This window comes from Amphiprion ocellaris, chromosome 4 (assembly GCF_022539595.1).
Source record: "Amphiprion ocellaris isolate individual 3 ecotype Okinawa chromosome 4, ASM2253959v1, whole genome shotgun sequence".
Classification (NCBI taxonomy): Eukaryota; Metazoa; Chordata; class Actinopteri; family Pomacentridae; genus Amphiprion; species Amphiprion ocellaris.
In genome coordinates this window covers 13,259,921-13,286,770 of record NC_072769.1, presented here as the reverse complement: position 1 = coordinate 13,286,770, position 26,850 = coordinate 13,259,921, and the positions used below count along the sequence as shown (strand labels likewise).

The window sequence follows — 26,850 nt, the reverse complement described above, 5'->3', positions numbered from 1 at the left end:
AAATGATTTCGTCGTCCCTTTGACATCGTAGTTCCTGAAGTGACCACATGGGTGGAGCCAAGGCGGAGTCTGGGTGGAGTCAGGGCGGAGAGTAGGCGGGGAGGTGGGTGGCGGCCTCCCCCCTCTACTCCCCCACCTCCCCCTACCACCCACCACACCTTCCCCCGCCCCACGAGTTCTTCGAGTCTCCACGAGTTCTTCGATTCTCCACCGGTTTTCTCGAGTTTCTGGAGTTTCCACCAGGTCCGAGGCAGAACAAGTTGTCATGAAGAGGTGTTGAAGTCGGCCAGGATGGACTGACTTTTTACAGTGACTAGAAGGAAGACCACTAGAAGAGCAGGTCTTTAACCACCATCCATAAAATCCATGGAGTCGGCTCCAGAGAAATGAAGGACGGTCAACTTTTATCAACCTCCATCCAGATCTCCAACTTGATATCTTTGACATTTTTAGCACCACAAACCTTTAGTATCACACTTTATTATCATTTCTTAGGACTTTAATGGAATCCACCAGCAGATTTAGTTTTTGTTGACAAACTTTATTCTTGTCATCGTGAGATTGCAGCATTTAAAACTCTTCCTTCTATTTGACCTCATGTTTATTAGTTTTAGTGGAGAAATTTATTTTAATTGTCCATTAGTCTCTTAAAAAACAAATAATAAATTGGATTAGTCAAGATGTTTAAATTTCTTACTTTGTCATATTTTAAATATGACCAAAAAATATAAAAATAAAGCATCTTGAAACAATTTGACCTGTAATTGGCATTATATAAATAAAATTGAATTAAAATTCTATGTATCTTGTAATGTTAGAGTAATTCAGCCATATATGTTGGAAAACACATTTTCTTTGTGCATTAATCTGTTGATTGTTTTCTCCAGTAATTCATTTCTTGTTTTGGATTATAAAATGTCAAACCCAAATATATTGAGTTTACTGTCATAAAAACCAAAAAGATTTACATTCATGATGCAGGAATCAGGCAGTTTTTCACTTTTTATTTTAGTCAGAAAGATAGTTGATAATGTGTGAATTGTTGCAGCTTGTGAGCCGTAGAAGGTTTTAATCTTTGGGGCCGAGTGTCACAAAACATTTAGAAACCAACATCAACAAAACACTCAAAGATTTGAACATCATTAAAGGGAAATCCAACTTTTGCATGACAATGTCTAATTAAAGGACATTTATTTCCAACGTAAATGTGTGATATTCATCCTCTGGAGCTTTCTCTTCACATCGTCTTCCACCTGGACTGCTTTGGTCGGGAGCATGTGCAACAAACATTTGAAAAACTGCACTTTAACATCAATGAATGACACTGAAGTTTAATCTCTACATAAATGAGACTGAGTCTGGATGTGCTGCTCTGTCATTAACTGCTAAGTTTAGGGAAAGTTCAAACAAAAGAGGACAGTTCAGATAAGATTTGAGAATGAGCTTATTTTGAACAAACATCTCAGACTTTGAGGTTCAGCACCTATAGCAAGATATTTTAACAACAAGCAACTCAAGAGATCCAGAAGGTGGAGAGGGTTAGCTTTAGCTGAGCCAAAGAACATGTGGGATGCTAACCGAGCAAACATTTCAGACTTTTCTCTGTGAATTCTGAGAAATAATTTCCTATTTAATGACAGAGCTACACATCTTAACTCAGTCTCATTAAAACAGACTCTAATTCAGTATCATCCATCCATATTAAAGTGCAGTTACCCAAAATGTTTGTTGCATGAGCTCCAACAAAACCTGTCCAGGTAGAAGGCCACTTTGACAAACAGGAAGTGGAAGATTCCAAGCAGATTTATAGAAGGGGGAACCGGACTGTACTAAGTGTGGTGGAGTATAGAGGGGTGTTTTGTGGGTTTTTAAGGCTGATAATGATTATTAGTGAGACATTTGGAGTAGATATTCATTTGCAGTAAACGAAAGTATTTAAAATCTTGGAGTTAAAGTTATAAGAACACAAACTCTAACAGAAAACTTTGTTGATACGTTTTTGTTTTGTTTACAGATGTTAAGTTAACCCTTAAACATCCTCACCAAGAAAAAGGCGATGAAAAAATTATTTCTTTATATTTCTTATCTCTTTGGGGCACTAATAACAACAATCAATTTTTTTTTTATGAAGAGACCCAGCAATTTTTAAAATATTGACCTCTACCAAACGGTTGAGAAAAATTATTTTACCCTTTTTTTTTTTTTTTTTTTTTACATTTCAAATGACACATTTGTGTTCAGCTCCTCAGGCATCATAATATGTCAAAAGTATTACTTTACCTTTGAAAAGCACAGCAAACAGAGGCCTCATGTGAGGAGTGATTTTGCTTGTGCTAACTTCCTGTGAGCAGACAAACTTGCTCTGCATGCTATTTCAAAACACAGTGACATCTACTGGACTTTTTTTGAATAATTTACCTTAGAGTGGTACCTAATGAGGGGTAGAGATGGCTGAAACAGGTGGACTTAAGTAAAACATATTTTTCAATAAGATTTAGTGTTGAAAAATGACATTTTTCGACATGGTATACTATGGCGTTTTTTTTTTTGCGCCAAAATTCATGTTGATTTTTTTTCAAAGAAAACCTTTCTGGAGTGTTTCTCACAGCCTCCTTTACATTATTTCATCATATGGCACGTTTTTGCAACATGTCGAAAAATCGCAGGTTTTTTTTCGACATAGTATACTATGGCGTTTTTTTTTGGGCCAAAATTCATGTTGATTTTTTCGTCAAAGAAAACCTTTCTTGAGTGTTTGTCACTGCCTCCTTTACATTATTTCATCATATGGCACGTTTTTACAACATGTTGAAAAATCAAAATTTTTTTTCGACATAGTATACTATGGCGTTTTTGTTGCGCCAAAATTCATGTTGATTTTTTTTTCAAAGAAAACCTTTCTGGAGTGTTTTCCACGGCCTACTTTACATTATTTCATCACATGGCACGTTTTTACCACATGTTGAAAAATGACATTTTTCAACATAGTATACTATGGCGTTTTTTTTTGCGCCAAAATTCATGATGATTTTTTTTTTCAAAGAAAACCTTTCTGGAGTGTTTGTCGCAGCCTACTTTACATTATTTCATCATATGGCACGTTTTTACAACATGTTGAAAAATGACATTTTTCAACATAGTATACTATGGCGTTTTTTTTTTGCGCCAAAATTCATGTTGATTTTTTTTCAAAGAAAACCTTTCTGGAGTGTTTCTCACAGCCTCCTTTACATTATTTCATCATATGGCACGTTTTTGCAACATGTCGAAAAATCGCAGGTTTTTTTTCGACATAGTATACTATGGCGTTTTTTTTTTGGGCCAAAATTCATGTTGATTTTTTCGTCAAAGAAAACCTTTCTTGAGTGTTTGTCACGGCCTCCTTTACATTATTTCATCATATGGCATGTTTTCACAACATGTTGAAAAATGACATTTTTCGACATAGTATACTATGGCGTTTTTGTTGCGCCAAATTTCATGTTGATTTTTTTTTTCAAAGAAAACCTTTCTGGAGTGTTTTTCACAGCCTACTTTACATTATTTCATCATATGGCACGTTTTTACAACATGTTGAAAAATCGAAATTTTTTTCCGACATAGTATACTATGGCGTTTTTGTTGCGCCAAAATTCATGTTGATTTTTTTTTCAAAGAAAACCTTTCTGGAGTGTTTTCCACGGCCTACTTTACATTATTTCATCATATGGCACGTTTTTACAACATGTTGAAAAATCGCAAGTTTTTTTTCGACATAGTATACTATGACGTTTTTTTTTGCGCCAAAATTCATGATGACTTTTTTTTCAAAGAGAACCGTACCATAATGTTTTTCACAGCCTCCTTTACATTATTTCATCATATGGAATGTTTTCACATGTTGAAAAATGACATTTTTCGACATAGTATAATATGGCGTTTTTTTTTTTTTACGCCAAAATTAATGTTGATTTTTTTTTCAAAGAAAACCTTTCTGGAGTTTTTTTCACTGCCTCCTTTACATTATTTCATCATATGGCATGTTTTCACAACATGTTGAAAAATGACATTTTTCGACATAGTATACTATGGCGTTTTTTTTTTTGCGCCAAAATTCATGTTGATTTTTTTTCAAAGAAAACCTTTCTGGAGTGTTTCTCACAGCCTCCTTTACATTATTTCATCATATGGCACGTTTTTGCAACATGTCGAAAAATCGCAGGTTTTTTTTCGACATAGTATACTATGGCGTTTTTTTTTTGGGCCAAAATTCATGTTGATTTTTTCGTCAAAGAAAACCTTTCTTGAGTGTTTGTCACGGCCTCCTTTACATTATTTCATCATATGGCATGTTTTCACAACATGTTGAAAAATGACATTTTTCGACATAGTATACTATGGCGTTTTTGTTGCGCCAAATTTCATGTTGATTTTTTTTTTCAAAGAAAACCTTTCTGGAGTGTTTTTCACAGCCTACTTTACATTATTTCATCATATGGCACGTTTTTACAACATGTTGAAAAATCGAAATTTTTTTCCGACATAGTATACTATGGCGTTTTTGTTGCGCCAAAATTCATGTTGATTTTTTTTTCAAAGAAAACCTTTCTGGAGTGTTTTCCACGGCCTACTTTACATTATTTCATCATATGGCACGTTTTTACAACATGTTGAAAAATCGCAAGTTTTTTTTCGACATAGTATACTATGACGTTTTTTTTTGCGCCAAAATTCATGATGACTTTTTTTTCAAAGAGAACCTTACCATAATGTTTTTCACAGCCTCCTTTACATTATTTCATCATATGGAATGTTTTCACATGTTGAAAAATGACATTTTTCGACATAGTATAATATGGCGTTTTTTTTTTTTACGCCAAAATTAATGTTGATTTTTTTTTCAAAGAAAACCTTTCTGGAGTTTTTTTCACTGCCTCCTTTACATTATTTCATCATATGGCATGTTTTCACAACATGTTGAAAAATGACATTTTTCGACATAGTATACTATGGCGTTTTTGTTGCGCCAAAATTCATGTTGATTTTTTTTTCAAAGAAAACCTTTCTGGAGTGTTTTCCACGGCCTACTTTACATTATTTCATCATATGGCACGTTTTTACAACATGTTGAAAAATCGCAGGTTTTTTTTCGACATAGTATACTATGACGTTTTTTTTTGCGCCAAAATTCATGATGACTTTTTTTTCAAAGAGAACCTTACCATAATGTTTTTCACAGCCTCCTTTACATTATTTCATCATATGGAATGTTTTCACATGTTGAAAAATGACATTTTTCGACATAGTATAATATGGCGTTTTTGTTTTGTTTTTTTTACGCCAAAATTAATGTTGATTTTTTTTTCAAAGAAAACCTTTCTGGAGTTTTTTTCACTGCCTCCTTTACATTATTTCATCATATGGCATGTTTTCACAACATGTTGAAAAATGACATTTTTCGACATAGTATACTATGGCGTTTTTGTTGCGCCAAAATTCATGTTGATTTTTTTTTTCAAAGAAAACCTTTCTGGAGTGTTTTTCACTGCCTCCTTTACATTATTTCATCATATGGCATGTTTTCACAACATGTTGAAAAATGACATTTTTCGACATAGTATACTATGGCATTTTTTTTCACGCCAAAATTCATGTTGATTTTTTTTCAAACAAAACCTTTCTGGAGTGTTTTTCACTGCCTCCTTTACATTATTTCATCATATGGAATGTTTTCACATGTTGAAAAATGACATTTTTCGACATAGTATAATATGGCGTTTTTTTTTTTTACGCCAAAATTAATGTTGATTTTTTTTTTCAAAGAAAACCTTTCTGGAGTGTTTTTCACTGCCTCCTTTACATTATTTCATCATATGGCATGTTTTCACAACATGTTGAAAAATGACATTTTTCGACATAGTATACTATGGCATTTTTTTTCACGCCAAAATTCATGTTGATTTTTTTTCAAAGAAAACCTTTCTGGAGTGTTTTTCACTGCCTCCTTTACATTATTTCATCATATGGCACATTTCTACAACATGTTGAAAAATCGCAGGTTTTTTTTCAACATAGTATACTATGGCGTTTTTTTTGCGCCAAAATTCATGTTGATTTTTTTTTCAAAGAAAACCTTTCTGGAGTGTTTTCCACGGCCTACTTTACATTATTTCATCATATGGCACGTTTTTACAACATGTTGAAAAATCGCAGGTTTTTTTTCGACATAGTATACTATGACGTTTTTTTTTTTGCGCCAAAATTCATGATGACTTTTTTTTCAAAGAGAACCTTACCATAATGTTTTTCACGGCCTCCTTTACATTATTTCATCATATGGCATGTTTTCACAACATGTTGAAAAATGACATTTTTCAACATAGTATACTATGGCGTTTTTGTTGCGCAAAAATTCATGTTGATTTTTTTTTCAAAGAAAACCTTTCTGGAGTGTTTTTCACAGCCTACTTTACATTATTTCATCATATGGCACGTTTTTACAACTTGTTGAAAAATGACATTTTTCGACATAGTATACTATGGCGTTTTTTTTTACGCCAAAATTCATGTTGATTTTTTTTTCAAAGAAAACCTTTCTGGAGTGTTTTTCACGGCCTACTTTACATTATTTCATCATATGGCACATTTCTACAACATGTTGAAAAATCGCAGGTTTTTTTTCGACATAGTATACTATGGCGTTTTTTTTTGTGCCAAAATTCATGTTGATTTTTTTTTCAAAGAAAACCTTTCTGGAGTGTTTTCCACGGCCTACTTTACATTATTTCATCATATGGCACGTTTTTACATGTTGAAAAATCGCAGGTTTTTTTTCGACATAGTATACTATGACGTTTTTTTTTGCACCAAAATTCATGATGACTTTTTTTCAAAGAGAACCTTACCATAATGTTTTTCACGGCCTCCTTTACATTATTTCATCATATGGCATGTTTTCACAACATGTTGAAAAATGACATTTTTCGACATAGTATACTATGGCGTTTCTGTTGCGCCAAAATTCATGATGATTTTTTTTCAAAGAAAACCTTTCTGGAGTGTTTTTCATGGCCTACTTTACATTATTTCATCATATGGCACGTTTTTACAACATGTTGAAAAAACGAATTTTTTTCCCCGACATAGTATACTCTGGCGTTTTTTGCGCCAAAATTCATGATGATTTTCTTTTTTCAAAGAAAAGCTTACCATAATGTTTTTCTTGCCCTCCTTTACATTATTTCATCATATGGCACGTTTTTACAACATGTTGAAAAATCACATTTTTGTTTCCACTCAGCTGCATGCCTTCGTCCACCCGGCCTCCGCTGACTCGTCCTGCCTGCCGTCTCTGGAGCTGAAGCTGGATTGGAACAGACCAAAGTACAGTCCAATCACGATGCCAGCTGCCTCTCAAAAGGCTCCTTCATCTGGCAGGTGGCGGCACTTCTTCTGAGGGGAAGCTGAGCTGGCCCGGCAGAACTCTGGAGATGTGTTCCAGTGGTTGGTGGATGTGTGGGGAGATAGAGAGGGACCTTTGAATTGTTCACAAAGGAAAACAGGGAACCCATTGGTAGTCTTAGTTTAGAGTGCTACTGCGGTGTGTTTTGGGGTTTTAAGAGGTGAACAGTAAGAGTTGTTTTCCGTATTGATTATCTTTTACTTTGTTCATGGTTGGAATGTCCATCAATGTCAACGTGAAGTTCACTTTTAGTTCTGTTTATTTCTTCTTATTTTACTAACACCCATTTGCTTTTAACCCCCTCACATGTTGTGCTGTTGTAAACTTACTCTTTCAATTAAATACTCGTCTAACCCTCTGGAAACCAGGTTTGGACTGTTTTTCTGTTGCTCCTCACCTACTTCAGACAGCCAGGACATAACGTTTTGTGGACTAAAGGCTAAACTATGACGTTTTCAGAGCGACATGCTATACTATGATGTTTTTAGACCAAAGGCTATACTCTGACGTTTTCTGGACGACATGCTATACTCTGACGTTGTCTGGACGACATGCTATACTCTGACGTTTTCTGGACGACAAGCTATACTATGATGTTTTTTTGGACGACATGCTATACTATGACGTTTTAAGAGCGACATGCTATACTATGACGTTTTTAGAACGACATGCTATACTATGACGTTTTTAGAGCGACATGCTATACTATGATGTTTTTAGAACGACATGCTATACTATGATGTTTGTTGAACCAAAGGCTATACTATGACGTTTTTAGACCTTCATGCTAAACTATGACATTTTTAGAGTGACATGCAATCCTATGACGTTTTTTGAGTGACATGCTATACCACGACGTTTTTAGAGCGACATGCTATACTATGACGTTTTTAGAGCGACATGCTAAACTATGACGTTTTTAGAACGACATGCTGTACTATGACGTTTTTAGAACGACATGCTATACTATGACGTTTTTAGAGCGACATGCTATACTATGACGTTTTTCAGAGCGACATGCTATACTATGACGTTTTTAGAGCGACATGCTATACAATGACGTTTCTAGAGCGACATGCTATACTATGACGTTTCGAGATCGACATGCTATACTATGACGTTTCTAGAGCGACATGCTATACTATGACGTTTCAAGAGCGACATGCTATCCTATGACGTTTTTAGAGCGACATGCTATACTATGACTTTTTAGAGCGACATGCTATACTATGACGTTTTTTGGTCGACATGCTATACTATGACATTTTTAGAGCGACATGCTATACTATGACGTTTTTAGAGCGACATGCTATCCTATGACGTTTTTAGAGTGACATGCTATACTATGACGTTTTTAGAGCGACATGCTATACTATGACATTTTTAGAACGACATGCTATACTATGACGTTTGTAGAGTGACATGCTATACTATGACGTTTTTAGAGCAACATGCTATACTATGACGTTTTTAGAGCGACATGCTATACTATGACGTTTTTAGAGCGACATGCCATGCTATGTTTTTAGAGCGACATGGTATACAATGACGTTTTTAGAGCGACATGCTACACTATGACGTTTGTTGAACCAAAGGGTATACCATGACGTTTTTAGCGCGACATGCTATGCTATGACGTTTTTAGATCAACATGCTATTCTATGACGTTTTTAGAGCGACATGCTATACAATGATGTTTCAAGAACGACATGCTATCCTATGACGTTTTTTGGGTGACATGTTATACCATGATGTTTTTAGAGCGACATGCTATACTATGATGTTTTTAGAGCGACATGCTATACTATGACGTTTTTAGAGCGACATGCCATGCTGTTTTTAGAGCGACATGCTATGCTATGATGTTTTTAGATCGACATGCTATACTATGACGTTTTTAGAGCGACATGCTATACTATGACGTATTTAGAGTGACATGCTACACTATGACGTTTTTAGAGCGACATGCTACACTATGACGTTTGTTGAACCAAAGGGTATACTATGACGTTTTTAGAGCGACCTGCTATACTATGACGTTTTTAGAGCGACATGCTATACTATGACGTTTTTAGAGCGACATGCAATACTATGTTTTTAGAGCGACATGGTATACTATGACGTTTTTAGAGTGACATGCTATACTATGACGTTTTTAGAGCGACATGCTATACTAGGACGTTTTAAGAGCGACATGCTATACAATGACGTTTTTAGAGCGACATGCTATACAGGGACATTTTTAGAGCGACATGCTATACCATGACGTTTTTAGAGTGATATGCTATACTATGATGCATTTAGAGCGACATGCTATCCTAGGATGTTTTTAGAGCGACATGCTATACTATGACATTTGTTGAACCAAAGGCTATACTATGACGTTTTTAGACCGACATGCTAAACTATGACGTTTTTAGAGCGACATGCTATCCTATGACTTTTTTTGGGTGACATGCTATACCATGATGTTTTTAGAGCGACATCCTATACTATGACGTTTTAGAGCGACATGCTATACTATGACGTTTTTAGAGCAACATGCTATGCTATGACGTTTTCAGAATGACATGCTATGCTATGACATTTTTAGAGCGACATGCTATACTATGAGTTTTTTAGACCTACATGCTAAACTATGACATTTTTAGAGTGACATGCAATCCTATGACGTTTTTTGAGTGACATGCTATACCACGACGTTTTTAGAGCGACATGCTATACTATGACGTTTTTAGAGCGACATGCTAAACTATGACGTTTTTAGAACGACATGCTGTACTATGACGTTTTTAGAACGACATGCTATACTATGACGTTTTTAGAGCGACATGCTATACTATGACGTTTTTAGAGTGATATGCTATACTATGATGTTTTTAGAGCGACATGCTATACAATGACGTTTTTAGAGCGACATGCTATACTATGACGTTTTTTGGTCGACATGCTATACTATGACATTTTTAGAGCGACATGCTATACTATGACGTTTTTAGAGCGACATGCTATACTATGACGTTTCTAGAACGACATGCTATACTATGAGGTTTCTAGAGCGACATGCTATACTATGACATTTTTAGAGTGATATGCTATACTATGATGTTTTTAGAGCGACATGCTATACAATGACGTTTTTAGAGCGACATGCTATACTAACATGTTTTTAGAGCGACATGCTATACTATGACGTTTGTTGAACCAAAGGCTATACTATGACGTTTTTAGAGCGACATGGTAAACTATGACGTTTTTAGAGCGACATGCTATACTATGTTTTTAGAGCGACATGGTATAAAATGACGTTTTTAGAGCGACATGCTACACTATGACGTTTGTTGAACCAAAGGGTATACTATGTTTTTAGAGCGACATGCTATAGTATGACGTTATTAGAGCGACATGCTATACTATGACGTTTTTAGAGTGACATGCTACACTATGACGTTTGTTGAACCAAAGGGTATACTATGACGTTTTTAGAGCGACCTGCTATACTATGACGTTTTTAGAGCGACATGCTATACTATGACGTTTTTAGAGCGACATGCAATACTATGTTTTTAGAGCGACATGGTATACAATGACGTTTTTAGAGCGACATGCTACACTATGACGTTTGTTGAACCAAAGGGTATACTATGATGTTTTTAGAGCGACATGCTATACAATGACGTTTTTAGAGCGACATGCTATACTGTGACCTTTTTAGACTGACACGCTATGCTATGACGTCTTTAGAGCGACATGCTATGCTATGACGTTTTTAGATCGACATGCTATACAATGACGTTTTTAGAGTGACATGCTATACTATGACGTTTTAAGAGCGACATGCTATACAATGACGTTTTTAGAGCGACATGCTATACAGGGACGTTTTTAGAGCGACATGCTATACCATGACGTTTTTAGAGTGATATGCTATACTATCATGCATTTAGAGCGACATGCTATACTATGATGTTTTTAGAGCGACATGCTATACTATGACATTTGTTGAACCAAAGGCTATACTATGACGTTTTTAGACCGACATGCTAAACTATGACGTTTTTAGAGCGACATGCTATCCTATGACTTTTTTTGGGTGACATGCTATACCATGATGTTTTTAGAGCGACATCCTATACTATGACGTTTTAGAGCGACATGCTATACTATGACGTTTTTAGAGCAACATGCTATGCTATGACGTTTTCAGAACGACATGCTATGCTATGACGTTTTTAGAGCGACATGCTATACTATGACGTTTTTAGAGTGACATGCTATACTATGACGTTTTTAGACCAAAGGCTATACTATGACGTTTTCAGAGCGACATGCTATACTATGACGTTTTTAGATCGACATGCTATACAATGATGTTTCAAGAGCGACATAATATACTATGACTTTTTTAGAGTGACATGCTGTACTATGATGTTTTTAGAGCGACATGCTATACTGTTACGTTTTTAGAGCGACATGCTATACTATGATGTTTTTAGAGCGACATGCTAAATTATGACGTTTTTAGAGCGACATGCTATACTGACGTTTTTAGAGCGACATGCTATGCTATGACGTTTTAGAGCGACATGCTATACTATGACGTTTTTAGACCGACATGCTAAATTATGACGTTTTTAGAGCGACATGCTATACTGACGTTTTTAGAGGGACATGCTATGCTATGACATTTTTAGAGCAATACGCTATGCTATGACGTTTTTAGATCGACATGCTATACAATGACGTTTTTAGAGTGACATGCTATATTATGACGTTTTTAGAGCGACATGCTATACAATGACGTTTTTAGATCGACATGCTATACTATGACGTTTTTAGAGCTTCATGCTATACAATGACGTCTTTAGAGCGACATGCTATACAATGATGTTTCAAGAGCGACATAATATACTATGACGTTTTTAGAGCGACATGCTAAACTATGACGTTTTTAGAGCGACATGCTATACTATGACGTTTTTAGAGTGACATGCTATACTATGACGTTTTTAGAGGGACATGCTATACAATGACGTTTTCAGACCGACATGCTAAACTATGACGTTTTTAGAGCGACATAATATACTATGACATTTTTAGAGTGACATGCTATACTATGATGTTTCAAGAGCGACATAATATACTATGACGTTTTTAGAGTGACATGCTATACAATGACGTTTTTAGAGCGACAGGCTATACTATGATGTTTTTAGAGCGACACGCTATAGTATGATGTTTCAAGAGCGACATGCTATACTATGACATTTGTAGAGCGACATGCTATACTATGACATCTTTAGATCGACAGGCTATACTATGACGTTTTTAGAGCGACATGCTATACTATGACGTTTTTAGAGCGACATGCTATACAATGACGTTTTTAGAGCGATATGCTATACTATGACGTTTTTAGAGCGACATGCTATACCATGATGTTTTTAGACCAAAGGCTGTACTATGACAATTTTAGAGTGACATGCTATACTATGACAATTTTAGAGTGACATGCTATACTATGACGTTTTTAGACCAAAGGCTATACTATGACGTTTTTAGAGCGACATGCTATACCGTGACGTTTTTAGAGCGACATGCTATACTATGACGTTTTTAGAGCGACATGCTATACTATGACAATTTTAGAGTGACATGCTATACTATGACGTTTTTAGACCAAAGGCTATACTATGACGTTTTTAGAGCGACATGCTATACTGTGACGTTTTTAGAGCGACATGCTATACTATGACGTTTTTAGAGCGACATGCTATACTATGACAATTTTAGAGTGACATGCTATACTATGACGTTTTTAGAGTGACATGCTATACTATGACGTTTTTAGACCAAAGGCTATACTATGACGTTTTCAGAGCGACATGCTATACTATGACAATTTTAGAGTGACATGCTATACTATGACGTTTTTTGGGTGACATGCTATACTATGACGTTTTTAGAGCGACATGCTATACTATGACGTTTGTTGGGAGACACTATATACTATAGGCTTTTTAAATTGACATATTACTATGACGTTTTTCTTGTTTTAGCTTTTTTTTGTTTTTTAGCAACATATAAGAATTTGAAGTTTTAAAAATTACTATACCTTTACTTGTGCAATGAAATACTATTCTATGGCATTTTTTAGACAACATATTATACTCTGTTTTCTTGAATAACATACTATTTTGACAATATACTGCACTATGACATTTTTTGAACCACATATCATACATGACAATTTTAGGCAACATCCTATCATTTTGCACTTTTTGAACCACATAATAATCAGTTGGGTTTTTTTGCCGACATGCTATACTATGAACTACAGGCCATACTATGTTATTCTTTAAAAGTCTACTATACTTTGACATTTTCTGAACTACATCCTATACTATGGTGTTATACACAGAGTGCTTTGGTTACATGTTGATTTATAATCTACATTTTTTTTCTGTTTTGTTTTTTGATGGGATTACCACAGACCTGACCGTGAACACCGTTGACACCCACCTGAGGGAGACGCTGCCTAAGATCTCAAGGCTGCTTGGTCGTGGTCTTTCTGGTCCTGCTCCAGAACGCCTTCATCAACTACGTCTTCTTTTGAAGAGGCCCTCAGATGCTGCAATCTCTGACCTTAAGGAGGAACTGCTACTTTCACTCTGTAACGAGACGGCAGTTATTTTAAAGACCCAGCTCTTGCGGCTTTGAGTGAAAGTTTAACACCCATCAAAACGGAACTACAGACAGTTAAATCTGAGCTGTCGGTCAGAATTTCAAACATCAAGTCCAACCCGGCTGCCCTAAAGCACGCTGTGGGTGAAACGGAAACTTCACTCTCCACATCACCGACGACATCGTCACACTCCAAAGCAGAGCACCTGTCTGGTGAACTTTTAAAAGTGGACTATAAATGTCAAGAATGTGAGCAGCAGCAGACTGTGAGCAGTGGAACAGATGTGATCAGAAAGAAGTCATTTTCTTTTTTCTTTTCGTTCTGGTTGACTTGATGCCGTCAGATGCAGATGTTGGAGCTGATTCTGATATTTCATGATAAAAAGCTGCTTTTTCCGTCAGACTTTTCAGGAAATTATTCTCTCAGGTTTTCTCTGCTATTTATATTTTTATTATCTGTGATCATTTCATTATTCCTTTATTGTAAAATAAAGTTTGAAGCATAAAGACTCACTTTGTTATTTCAATCCTGAAATCTTTAATGTAGCAGAACTAAACTTCCATTTTCCTTCTTGTACTTCTGATAATAGAACTAAACGTATCTTCAACACGAATCATCTGCTTTTAATGAATCAGCAGCAACATCACAACAAATGAGACAATTTTCAACAAATTAATAAAATTGATGTCATTTAAAACTATGAGTCTGTTTTAGTGTCAAATTAAAGCTGATTACTGACAACTTGAATATTAACGTTACTGTTTTAATCACATTTAAGTTTCCTGAACGTTACATTAATGTCAACCAGCCACAGTTTTATGAACTTAATGAACCACATTACAGGAACACAACACACTTCAGCTGTTTACATGAAACTCAACACATTAGCTTGATGCAACGTTAGCTTTAATCAGGCTACGACTGAGCAGCTAGCTCGGTTAGCATCGCTAACATTAAAGCTAATATTTACTATGCTAACTTTCGTCTCTGGTCAACACACACTGAAACAAACTCCACCAACATCTGGAGTGCATGGCACACATTACATCTGACACTAAAGTTGCATATAAAGTGCATTAAAAGCGGCACCGATACGAAAACAAACACATAAGCCGCGATTCCACAAGCATTTACTCGGCGCGGTACAGCTCACCAGTATAGTATTTGACTCGGCTCGTCTCGGTTTAGTTGTTTTTCCATATAGCCTCATCGTGGGTGGTGTCGTCATAGCACGGCGAGCCGAAAGTCCCTTAACGTCATTTGCGTGCGACACAAACGCAGCATAACGTGGTATACCTGCTGCTCGGTCTGGGCTTTCTGTCAGATTCAAAGTAAAAGAAGAGTCGGAGAAAGCTGAGAGCAGCGAGTCGAAACACTCAGGAGACACACAGGAGAGTTTGGGAGGCGATGCAGCAGTATCAAGTCGAAAACAAGAGGCTTTGAACTAGACGACATATGAGGGTAAGCTAATGCTAGTTCGCTAGCTGTCGTTTATCAGTCCTGTGAACGACCCTGTAATGGCTGCAGTTTATCGCTATTAGGTATTAAAATATGTATGCTATGTATGTGTTTCAGATGGCTCTTATGAGACTTGATGGGATTTACCTGAAGCAGCAGCACATGAACCTGCAGTGGCACAAGGTGTAGAGGAGGAGGACAGAGATGTACAGGATGCACTGATGCAGTACGTGTCATGCAGAGGTTAAAAGTTATTCTTCTCGTTATACTTCTGTTTTTCTGTCCCCGGACCGCTATTGTTTTCTTTAATGCAATTCTGACAATAAACTTTTGTACCTTTTGCAGATGTGTCTGTGCTATTGTTTTATTTGTGAAGGTTAGCAAGATTACATGACAAATTAAACACCAAAACATTAAAACAGCTGTTTTAAGAATATTCCAGTTTGATAAATCAGTATTGCTTTGGTGTAATTCAGTCAACGGAATTATGAACCATAAAGAAGTTTGTGTTAAAACATATTAAATCCCATTAAACATAAATGCATTATTAGGGAATACAGAATTGTTTGGTTTAGACTGTTGACTCTTTTCCTACCAGTGTCTTAACAGACAAAATGAAAAGTTATGATGCAATTACATAAGTCACAAAATAGTTTATTAGTCAGCAGCAAAATCAAAACTATTTACAATGTGCAAAGTACAAACTGTGGTGGGCCTCTCCTACAGTGGAGGACTAAAAGTAAAACTATATACAACTAAATCTCAAGTCTCTGGGAGGTGGACTCGCTGGCTGCCCACTGCCTGCACCAGCTGCCCCAGTACACCCAGGAATGACTGGTTGAAGGCAGTATTCTGGGCCATCTCCTCCGCTGCAAGGCCCCTTCATTCTCTCTTGCTTCGCTGAGGAGCAACCAGATGTTCTCATCATGCTGGGCATGATTCCACTCCTCCTCAGCCTGCATCTCCACAAGTACGCTTGGAAGGTCCAATTTTCTGTGGCCTCTTTTCCTATTGCCTAGACCAAAGACAGAAAAGTGATCAGAATCGGGTCTAATGGCCAAGTAAGTACACTACATACAAGGAATTTGGTTTCGGCTGTTGGTGTCACACTAGGAATATGGAAGAGAATAATAAAAAATAAAATATAGAAAGAGGAACAGGGAGGAAAAAGAAATATTAGCAAAATTAAAACAATACAAACAGAAATTCACAGACTGGAATAAACACATTAGCAAAACAATTGCTATAAACACAGTAGTGCAAAAGTAGAGAATGCTGTTCATGGTGAAAAAAAATGCTGTACATGTCCATTGGAATACTGACTATTGTACAGGTGTGTAGGAATGGCTCAGCTGTTTATTACAGTGATGACAGAGGTTTCTGTGTACAGGGATCTGTAGCGCCTGCCAGAGGGGAGGGGGGAGACAGTTTAATGTCCAGGGTCTCTGATGTTTTCTGCAGTCCGTACTATAGGCTGTAGTCTGTTTCTGTCCTGCTGTGTGGCTGATCCAGAGGTGCACAGGACAGATCGGATGACTGCACTGTAGAACTGGATCAACAGCTCCTGCAGCAGGCCATGTCTCCTCAGTTGTCATATGAAATACATCCTCTGCTGAGCCTTTTTCAGGATGGAGTGGATGTTTGTCTCCCACTGCAGGTCCTGAGAGACTGTAGTCCCCAGGAGCTTGAAGAACTCCACAGCTATGATGTGATGTGTTTAGCCACCCGTCCATTGATTTTCAATCATGATCATGTCTTTGATAGTTTTACTTTAATAAATTTTTGACACTCAACCGAAGCACAAACAGTACCTCCTCCACCACAACTAAAAACAATGTGGTGTGAACTTCATTTCATCTTGTGCACATTTTGGAGTTGCTAAGAACAGCTGTGTTTTCTTATTTCTATGTATATTTTCATTCAGTTTCACAGTTACCTAGTGACTATAAGAAGAATGGTTGCAATACTACATTGCACGAGAAAGTAAATTAATTAGAGTGTCTTGCTTGTTAAGTCAATGGGAAAAAATGCAGCTGCATGTGTTCTGTTTATGTGTCACTGTAGCTACATGTAGCTTTCATCAGGCGTTCCTGAGCTGGCATGCTGCACAGTTTGCATTTACACTTGCCTGAATTCTTGGTCGTTGGTCTCGCTGTTCTGATCATGCTTGCAGGCATTTACACCTGCAATAATAATAATGCGAAAAACAACCATGGTCTCTGTTTACCGTGTCTTACCAGTGATAAGACGTTGCTGTTACGTGCTGGAGGTTGATGCTGACAGGGTCGGTGTCCGAGTTGGTACTGGTGGTGGAGAGGAGGCAGGGGAGCTGGGGGCTCCGCGACGGAGGTGGAGCAGGCTTTGCATGTCGAAAGGGATTCTTGAACAGAAATAAACATTCACCCTAAGTACACGAAAAATACGACATTGTAACTTGTGAAAAAAATAAACCTTTAAGACCACTAGCTTAGTTCGTCATGCTGACTGATGTATTAGCTTCTGAGCTAAACGTTAGAAGAAGCAGCACGAAATACAAGCGGAGCACGGAGCTAGCTCTGATGGCTAACTAGCTAGCGCTGATGGCTACCTAGCTAGCGCTGATGGCTAACTAGCTAGCTTATTGTCTGCTACAGGAGACAACAACGCTACTTTCTAAATATACTAGTTTGCTTAAAGGGAGCTTGCCACCAATGGGATAAATAATGTAAAAGTTTCTTGAAGTCACAAAACACTCACCGTTCTCAAACGTCTCCAATAATGCAGCAGCTGAGTCTCCCTCCTGTTGCTCGTCGGTGCGGTGCCAGTAAATAGCTTCCATTAAACCTCTTCCAACACCTCCTGGTTGACCCACGCCGACCGCTGTGGTCCTTGGTGGACCAATAGTCATTTTTGAGCTTTTTCAGCTTCTCCCTACACTGCTTCATTGTCCTCTTTATATACAGTCTACTGTATATGTGAGCAGCCATCCGCTCTGAGACCTCCTGATAAACTTTCTATGTCCAGCTCCCTCTGTATTCTTTGGTCCACCACCAAAGACAGAAAAGTCTCGACCTCTTCATTCACCCACAGTACAGGTCTGGCTGTCATATTAAAATTATGAAGAACAGAGAGCTCCGTGAAGAGCAATGTACACCCTCGCTGTTTAGTTTTTTTTTTTAAATGCCGGTTTTGTTTTCGTGCTGGAGTCGCTCTCCTGTGTCGTCAATCCCTGTCCAATCAGTGGGCTGCACTCCTGTCCAATCAATGGCCTGCACTATGTAGACGTCACATCTCGGCTCAATTCATCTTGCTTGGAACCTCAGCCGAGAAGGGATGGAAAATAGTGCCTGATACCATGCACTAACCCATATGGAAACGCTCGCAAACAAAGACGAGCCGAGCCGCACCGCGCCGAGTAGGTGCTTGTGGAAGCGCGGCTTTAATTACTGAACTATCAGAGTCCTTTCAGTGTCTGCTGGTAGAATCAGCCCAAGGTAGAAAACTGGTTAAAACAAGCCAATGGGCAGGAAAACTGTCTGTGGAAAATGTTGTGCTGCTCCACCGATAAATAAACCAACAGTTATTATATCAGAATTAATCCAAACGAGGAGAGCAGAGTCTCTGCTGCCTCCTCCATAGGACCTGTCAATCATTCCAGACCGGACTGTCAGTCAAGTAGCCCCGCCCCCTCGCTTCGCAAAACTTTAACGCTCTATAAAAAAAAATCAATCTTGATTTATTTTAAGATCGGCCACCTGATCTCTCATTTTGACCATGAAAACTCACGAAAAAAAAAATGTATGTACAGTCTATGCACCGTACTCTGTTTGAATCCACACTTGCTGATGACCACTTCCGGTCTCACAAAATGAAAAAAACTGACCTTTTTTCGTTTCTGTCTGTTACTGATTTTACTTTCTTGTTATTCTAAATATAAAACGAAAATCAAAGCATTTAAAAAAAAATCGTATATCCCTTTTAGATCATGAAAAGGAAAAACGCCCTGTATTTCAGGGCTGCACAGTGGTGTAGTGGTTAGCACTTTCGCCTTGCAGTGAGAAGATCCCTGGTTCGCTTGCCTGGGATCTTTCTGCATGGAGTTTGCATGTTCTCCCTGTGCATGTGTGGGTTCTCTCCGGGTACTCCAGCTTCCTCCCACAGTCCAAAAATATGCTGAGGTTAATTAGTCGTTCTAAATTGCCTGTAGGTGTGAATGTGAGTCTCTGTATGTGGCCCTGCGACAGACTGGCGACCTGTCTAGGGTGTCCCCTGACTTCGCCCGAGTCAGCTGGGATAGTGTAATGATCTGCTTTTCCTGAAAAGCCCTTGAATAGCAGAATAATTCTCCAGAAGAAACTCAAACTCTACATGCAATATCTGTAATAATCATACAATTTCCTCTACTTTTTACCTCTAAAATTATACGTTTGATTTAAAGCATTTAGGGAACTCAAAAACATGCAAACCTACAAAAGCATTTGTTTGTCTATCAAGATTAGTCTTGTGCATTTTGCAGTTTTATGTGTAGTTTTACAGTTAAAGACTACAATCAACTAAGCGCTGGCCTATGGGAAGAATTTTTTGCCCTGCAGTTTTATCATTTCCAGAGGAACTTTGGTTAAATATGTGGAGGTAATCTCTCCGAGGATTTAGGTGTAAGTGTGATGTGGCTCACAGCCGGTCTTCTGCCATCTTTAAACAGCTGCCTTCCACCTAAATAACCCCTCAGGGAGCAGTTTGCTTTTCCTGGCATGCTTGCTCATATTGCGTTTTATTCAATTAGTGTGCACATGCACACTCACTGACCTTGTTCTCCCTCTTTGAAAATACAAAAAAGTCCATATATCTCCATGGAGTGTGGCCCATTAAGGTCAGTTAGTGAAGTGTGATCCAGAGCCCCTGAGACGTACTGTAGCATGAACCCTGTGACAGGAAACAAGACAGAGTATGTATATTTGAGTAATGTGAGACCCCTCTCCAATCCAGAAAACCTGGAATAGACAGATGACAGAGACGTATAGCAGCAAAGTTCTGAGCGCATAATTTATCCACATGTCTCTACAGAAAGAGAAAGATGTTATTGAAAGAGTGGAATGGCATATGGAAACACATTTTCACCCAGATAAATGCCCCTGTTCATTATACTGTAAGTCAACATTGTGATATATAAAGTAAAACTGTTGACTGACAGTGTCATAATTTCATTTTATTAATTAAAAGTTGTGCGCTCATTTTGCCTTACCATGAGCATTTTATTAAATATGACTATTTTTTAAATCTGTTTTTCTTTTCCTGGTGGAACTGGGCTTCCACAGAAAAGAAAAAAAACTTTACATCCAGACAGAAACTGTTAGTAATGCTCTACAGCTTTCTTTTGGTGCTGTGAATGTGTGATTTAGACAAATGGGTCTGATTACAGTCAGGACTTGGGAGTGGGACCGCAGCAAAAACAGACGATGAGAAGATTGCAGACATAGTCCTATTTTTTTCCCACAGTTTAACCTCCAAACCTCCATTTTTACCACACATCTGTCCTGTGTAGTTACTTGGTAAACAATCTAAACACAGAAAAGATTCACAGGACTTTCAAAAGGAAGAAAATCAGTTCCGGAGAAGTGAACCAAAAGCAAACACCAGCACCACTACAGGCTCCATGACTTTGTTTGATGAGGTTTGGTTTCAAGGAATCTTTTTTATTGTGATTTCTGACACAGCTTTCTAAAGACACTATTTTTAAAAAAAAGATTTTTTACCACCTAAATTTGTAACATGATGATGATGATGATGATGATAAGGAGGCTGATTTTAGGTAAATTAGATCCTGGAGATATTTTCAAATCAGTTCGGTTTACTTTCTCAATAACATACTCAGTCTCAGCACTGTTTTCTGGGGAGTTCTTTGATATGCATTTATGAAAAAGAGGGTAAAGAGCTATGCCATGTTGCTCTGTGAAGCCACTCTTAATTACAGGGTGCTTTGAGCTAAATGCTAATTAGCATGCTAATATACACAAAGACAGTGCCAGAGATTTCACATCTGTGCTTCTGTGCTGCAGAACAAGGATATTAACATGATCACTGTGCAGACTAATTTAGGCTTTGTAGGTGTCACTCTATGAGAAAATACAGTGAGGTGCATATGATGTTAGCACAAATATGAATTATATCTGTCTACACTGAGAAATATTAATGAATTCTAGAAAAGTACCTGATTGATATAAAAATGTTCTGTGTGGTTCTTGATCTACCTTTTGAAGAGGTCAATCTACATCATCAACAGTAGTATCAGGAAAAAGACCTACACTGATCAGGCACAAAATTATAAGCACTGACAGGTGAAGTGCAATGAATAACACTGATTATCTCTTCATCATAGCACCCGTTAGTGGGTTAGATGTATTAGGCAGCAAGTCAACATTTTGTCCTCAAAATTGATGTGTTAGATGCTGGAAAAATGGACAAGTGTAAGGATTTGAGTGAGTTTGACAAGAGCCAAATAGTACTGGCTAGACGAGCAGGTTAGAGCATCTCCAAAACTGCAGCTCTTGTGGGGTGTTCCTGGTCTGCAGTGGTCAGGATCTATCAAAAGTGGTCCAAGGAAGGAACAGTGGTGAACCAGTAACAGGGTCATTGATGCATGTGGGGAGCGAAGGCTGCCCCTTGTGGTTGGATCCAACAGACGAGCTACTGTTGCTTAATTTGCTGAGGAAGATAATGCTGGTTCTGACAGAAAGGAGTCAGAATACACAATGCATCAGTTTGTTACTCCGCCAAGGAACGGCGGAGTTATGTGACGATCGGCGTACGTTTGTCTGTGAATCTGTCTCTGTCCATCTGTCTGTCTGTCTGTCTGTTAGCAACATTACTCAAAAATGGAAAAATGGATTTGGATGAAATTTTCAGGGAAAGTCAGAAATGACACAAGGACCAAGTGATTAGATTTTGGCACTGATGTGGCTTATAATCTGGATCCAAGGATTTTTTAAGAATTTCCCATTTACATCATGTGAATAGCCGGGTGTGTGTGTCACTTACCTGGGGAACACATGGCACCAGGATGCACGATGGGAAGAAGGTAAGCTGGCAGAGGCAGTGTGATGCTTTGGGCAATGTTCTGCTGGGAAACCTTGGGTCCTGCCATCCATGTGGATGTTACTTTGACACGTAACACCTACCTAAGCATTGTTGCAGACCACGTACACCCTGGAAACGGTATTCCCTGATGGCTGTGGCCTCTTTCAGCAGGAAAATGCATCCTGACACAAAGCAAAAATAGTTTAGGAATGGTTTGAGGAGTTAATAATTTTATGCCTAATTGGTGTTTGTGTTTAGAGGTTAATAAAGATGCACAAACTTTAAGGCCTTTTTCCTCATGAGCTGATATTGTGTTCCTGAACATTTTCCAAAACCAGTATGAGGTTATTCTAGTTGCCGTAAACCCACTACCACATAGTGAATATATGTGTGACACTGCCTCAAAGGTGAAGTATGCGACTCTAATTTGATTCATTCATCTATTTATTAGCTATACCTGCTTTATCTTGCAGAGGCTGCGGGAGGCTGGAGTCTATCCCAGCTGACATGAGGCTAGAGGTCAGATACACCCAGGACAGGTCATCAGTCCATCGCAAAGCTAACACAAAGAGAGAGAAGACCATGCAAACTCACATGCACACCTATTTAGAAACCATAATTAACTTGACATGCATGTCTTTGGACAGTGGGAGGAAGCTGGAGCACTGAGCAAACCCATACAGGTGCAATGAGAACAGAAAAACCTTAGTTAACCAGCACTTTTGGTCAAATTCAGCAAATATCTCCTCACAGTTTGCAAGCTGTGTTCATTCATAGGCCTGGCTCTGTAAATGGGAAGCAAACAATGAAGCTCAGTCTGATCCTCACAACACTATTCCAGCGTGTTCTGTGCACATTCAAGCTCGTCCACAGTACAGACGGAGCAGGAGGGGAGAAGGAAAGTAGTGGGTAAAGCCAACACATGCGAACTGCCAAAACATGCTAATTAGCTAAATATCAACAATCTCTCTCCAGAATCCTTGGTTCTGCCTTTAATAGACAGTTTGCTGGCAACAATGACAAATTTGATAAGAGACATCCCACCCTGACAAGAAAATCCCATTAATTTGTCATTAATGGAACCAATAGATGTTCCGGGGTGGTTTGCTTTCTCTCTTTTTGTTAAACAGTGAAACCAATACCACTCACATCTGACTAAAAGCACGGCACTGAAGCGAGACAGTTCAAGCAGCTGCCTGCCGACACAGATGCAGGTAATGAAAGGACACATTGTATCTAGATCACTAAAACTATAAAAAAAAGCAAACGCAAACAGGGGTTATGTGCTGTAACTTGCAAATAGTGACCAGATGCACTGACTTTGTGTGTTCATGTTCTCATGACTACAAGGATCAACACAGTGATCTTTGGTGGCGCAATGACGTTTCATTGTATAATTATTAATCTATTTAAAATCTATTCAACATCTATTTAACGGCACAATGCAAACATATGAAAACTTGTATTAATGCGTTTTATTGTTTAGATCAGGTGGACAATATTTCCTATGTCTGAATAATGCAGTAGTCTTTAACGACTTAAGACAAACTCTTTGCACATCTGTTTCATAAGACAGGTGTGTAGAGATAGACAAGTTTTTCAAAAAGTATCAAATAGATGTCTGCACACTGTCCAGCTTGCAAAAAGACATTTATTATCAACCTAATTTGCTATTAAATACATATTTGCAAGTTAAAAAGTTGAAACTTCAATGTTTGACTTCACAAATAAAATCATTAAAACATAAAATTCTGGTGGTTAAACTCCTTGTCTAATGCTGGTTAGAAAATAAAGAAGAAAAGACAAACAGTTATGCAAAACAAAATGAAACAAAGAACACAATGAATATTCTGGATTTTATATTGATTTTTTTTATAATAATGCTGCATACATTTGAATGAAATCATTGGAAAACTTGATCTGATGTTACTGACAGATTTGTCTTCCACATAAGCCAATTGATTTGAGTCAATGTTTAACATGATCTGAAAACAGGAAGAAGAATCTTTCTGCAGCCTTTGTATTTGTATTGTTTTCTGTAAGTGGAAGGACCTCACTGTTATTATAAAAGTAGCATATGGCTCCATTTGTTTCTTATTAACACACTTTTACAGATTTTACACACTAAGCAACAGTAGGTTCTCTCCAAATATTGCATCTTTTTGTACCAAGATTTTGTTTTACTCTCCAATGACTTGTTTGAGCTCATTGTAGCTAAAAACCACAGAAGCTATCTGCTCAGTTTCTTTCTCCTTCCCGCTCTCCACTAGACAAGCAAACCAACCCTCACCAATGTAAGCCAGGTCTGAGTAACCACTGGGTCCACTGTTGATGATCCAGGGTTCGCTCCACGACTTTGGATCACGTGGTGTTTTGTTCAGATACACTCCCAGACTAACCCTGCGGCACTGGTGACTTGGGTGGGTGAAGAGCAGCCACTTGTTTGCTTTCTGGCTCTGATCATTTTTTACATCTTCATTCTGAGCTGGAAAAGAGACCAAGCTTCCCTGACAGCCAAAGCCCGTCTCCATGAGCTTTTGAGCACCACTCAGCTTGCAAAACTCATGTCCATTACTCTCACTGACATGCTCCTCTCTAAATCCTCCCTCAGTGCGAGCGTTGCAGTAGATGATGCTGTTGCCGCTTTCGTCAAAAAACTCTGCCATTTCACATTCAATGGATTTTGCTTGAAACATTTGACCAAATTGCCAATTTTTACCAGAATCATCACTGTACAGGGAGAGTGCAAAAGGAGCAATGCTCTTAGACAAGCGACAGCAGGAGTTCATGCCAGAAGTATAAGCATAAAGTGGAACAATCAACCTTCCCTGCTCTGTTTGAAGACCGTGGCCCGGCCCGACAGCAAAAGTGGCCCAAGTTTCAATTTCAGGCAGTTTGTCAGTCAGATCAGTCAATTTACTCCAGGTTTTTCCAAGATCGATGCTGGTGATGTAGCACAGACGGGCCTTGTTTGTGGAGTGTTTTATCTGCCACTGCTCTGAGACGGTGCCTTCAACACAGATGAAAAACAGGAAAAGGGTTTTGCTGGTTTTGTCATACAGCGGGCAGGGATTCATAGGGCGGTATCCATCAATCTGTGCCTCTTCTACTGGTTGGAGCTCTGACCACTGAAGACAGATATTATCAAATGGTGTGTAAATAAGCATTTTAATGCATTTGAAAGATACACTGTATATTCACAAGCAATAAAACTGTTAATTTGGATGATTACCTCAATTGTCTTCACAGTAGGGGTTTCCTCCTTCAGTTTTCCTCTTTTCATTACCAGCATTTTGGACTGGCTGTCATCCACAGTCGTCCTCTGCTCTGCAAAAGCTAGAAGAGTTTCACTTTCTCTCTCGTAGAAAAGAGCAGGAATCCTGTAAACCCAGCCATCAGATTTAAAGACACTTTGTTGCTGCGGTTGAACATTCCTCACAGTTCCGTCGCCCATGTTTGGTCTCCTTGTTTAAAAAGGATCTTGGAATAGATTAAAATGAAAGAGTTGCAGCGTCACAGTTTGCCTGCTGAGGGTTACATAAGACTGGGCGGTGCAGTTTACGGATGGGGGAGGAGCTTTTTGTTTCGCCGCAGTACAAAAAACAACGCTGGTCTCTTTCACAAGAAAGGACTCAGTTGTCAGTGTGCTGAATCCTCTCTTCTGTTCATGAGAATTAAAAAAAAAAATCCACTTTCATGAGGAATGTCAGAAAAACAAGTTTAGGTCAACCTAACATTATTAAGTTTAAGTGTAAAATTACAGGCAGACCCAACCAGAACATAAACACAGAGACTTCAAATGTGAGCAGCACATCAAAGTTGATAGATAGATAGATAGATAGATAGATAGATAGATAGATAGATAGATAGATAGATAGATAGATAGATAGATAGATAGATAGATAGATAGATAGATAGATAGATAGATAGATAGATAGATAGATAGATAGATAGATAGATAGATAGAGTTTAGCCCCAGTTAATTAAAAATCATTAGAAAAAAGTAGTGCAATAATAAACAGGACTGTGGGATATTAATGACAATAGGGACTGTGAATATGGTATTCAACATTAAAAAAAATAACAATTGCTTGGAATATTTATTTGGTCAAGTCAGAGCTTCCAAATCTTAGATTTTGGCCACTTTGATTGAAGTGGCTGAACAATACATGATGGGATCATCTGAATAACAGGAAGGTCAATGACTGCTTCT

The 26,850-nt window shown here is 38.0% G+C and overlaps 1 protein-coding gene across 7 annotated transcripts; it reads right to left on the bottom strand.

The window, feature by feature from the left end:
- Positions 1-984: 984 nt before the first annotated feature.
- Positions 985-26,176, bottom strand: LOC111584779 (sialidase-3-like). Of its 7 annotated transcripts, XM_055009974.1 has the most exons (9): positions 25,870-26,176; positions 24,928-25,765; positions 23,095-23,196; positions 22,599-22,819; positions 18,321-20,486; positions 17,822-17,964; positions 15,280-16,599; positions 13,964-14,112; positions 985-7,514 (listed from the first exon to the last, which is right to left on the bottom strand). In XM_055009974.1, exons 1-4 carry the CDS (start codon positions 26,089-26,091, stop codon positions 22,716-22,718), a joined length of 1,266 nt encoding a protein of 421 aa, XP_054865949.1. In that variant the 5' UTR covers positions 26,092-26,176; the 3' UTR covers positions 985-7,514; positions 13,964-14,112; positions 15,280-16,599; positions 17,822-17,964; positions 18,321-20,486; positions 22,599-22,715. The 7 variants fall into 7 exon arrangements, with proteins under 7 accessions (XP_054865949.1, XP_054865947.1, XP_054865951.1 ...); XM_055009972.1 differs by having other exon boundaries at positions 17,822-20,486; XM_055009976.1 differs by having other exon boundaries at positions 985-7,463; positions 17,822-20,486.
- Between the last annotated feature and the right edge of the window lie 674 nt (positions 26,177-26,850).